We start from the raw sequence: 1754 nt of genomic DNA, 5'->3' as shown, positions 1-1754 counted from the left end.
TTTTTTTTTTTTTTTTTTTTTTTTTTTTTTTTTTTTTAATTTATTAACCGCGGTTAATAACGATCGAGAATCGGAAGGGGAGGAGAAAATTGATACCGGTTTGAAGAAGAAGAAATCAAGTCTGGTTTCTAACCTTCGCTACGAGCGTACGAAAGGTGAGATACTCCTTCAAGGCCACCCCACGTAGGATCGTTTTCATCTCCGGAATGCCGGATCCTATGCTCTGCGGTGCAACGATGTGCACGAAGCCGGCGCTGAAGAGGATCAGGCAAACCGGCAAGGACACCCAGGCGAGATATTGAAGCGCCGGATGGTGCGTCAGATCCTGATAAAGCCATATCCTGGCTGGTGGAACAAGCGATACGGTTAACTCAAGGATCTCGTCTTGTCCCCCGCGCGAAATAGATCGAAATGGATTACGAGCGTTTGGATTAATGGCGTGGAAAATTGCAAAACCTTGGAACGAAGATTGAATTTTGAGAAGGATAGAGGGAGGAGAAGAAGAAAAGATCAACTTCGACGCGAAAAATTATCATTACAACTATGGAGAGAGAGAAAAAAAAAAAAAAAAAAAAAAAAAAAAAAAAAGAAAGAAAAGAATGGGAAAAATTAATTGGAAATAAATATTCTTTCTTTATTCTATATATTAGGAAATTAGAAATTATGGATTATCAAACTGACCGTTGTTACACATAGAAATGCCACGGTCCATGGCATAACTGATGAGCGCCATAATTATTCCAAGGAGGGCCAAGAACACCCAATCCTCCCCTAACCTAGCTCCCGTGTGCTTCCACGCGAAAGCCAATAACGCGATCAACTTCCTGCAAAGGGGTCCTCTTCTCGACTTCCGCAGATCCTCCTCCCTGCTGTCGTATTTCCGCCGTGTTTTCTCGTACTTGAGCTTCCGTGCCTCTTCTTTTGCGTATTCACCCAGATCCTTCGTGTAGCGACCATACATCTAAACGCAGCACCATTTTTTATCGACTATTCTTCCCCGCCTTTCGCATTTTTTTTTTTTTTTTAACGCGAACATTCGGAGAAAACACGATATATATATTCTTTTTTTTTGATATGAAACAAAATTTATCAAGTGAGACACGTATCGAATATTGCATCAATAACAATTTTAGATTATCGTCAATTATCGATCGAACGAATTACGCGCCAGAATTAATTTTCTGGATATTTCCAAATCGTTGAAGATGTTCGTCTATTCGAGGAAATTTCTTCCTTGGAAATTGATTTCACGATCGATCCGAATTGTTTAAACGAATTCGATTAACGAAATGATCCGATTGTCCTTGATCGATCGTTTCTCTCCGAAATCACTGTTTTCGATTTTCATCTAATCAATCGATTTCGCATACCATTTTCTAACGAGTTCAGACAAAACCGAGAAATCGATCTCGTTCGTGATTTATCTGACCACGTTAGAACCACCGTTCTTTACGTGCATTATCATGCAATCGCAGCAAAAATCTCTCACTCTGCTCACTCGTGGATTAATAAAATTGCAAATTTCGTGCGCAAGCTGATTTTTCGTTTAGAAATAAAAAAAAAGAAAAAAGGACGATCGCTCGAGTGTCACAGAAAAATTATGAAAAACGACTTTCGAAAGTCGTATTATCAATATGCACGAAAAGAAAAATAAATATTCATCGTTGATAATTGTTGCACGTGAACAACACGATTACTAACAATAATAATAAATATCAGAGATAACGGAATTATGCGAAATTTTAATTAGAACA

General features: G+C 38.5%; 1 protein-coding gene across 1 annotated transcript in view; it reads right to left on the bottom strand.

The window, feature by feature from the left end:
• Window positions 1–1754, bottom strand: part of LOC102675634 (chloride channel protein 2) — a 10752-nt gene that overhangs the window by 3570 nt on the left and 5428 nt on the right. Inside the window, 2 exon segments of the mRNA XM_006611030.2 lie at window positions 134–345; window positions 682–961. Coding sequence (XP_006611093.1) covers window positions 134–345; window positions 682–961 — 492 coding nt within the window.

Source organism: Apis dorsata, unplaced genomic scaffold (genome assembly GCF_000469605.1).
Source record: "Apis dorsata unplaced genomic scaffold, Apis dorsata 1.3 scaffold_82, whole genome shotgun sequence".
NCBI classification, from domain to species: Eukaryota; Metazoa; Arthropoda; class Insecta; order Hymenoptera; family Apidae; genus Apis; species Apis dorsata.
This window is presented reverse-complemented; position numbering and strand designations above follow the sequence as displayed.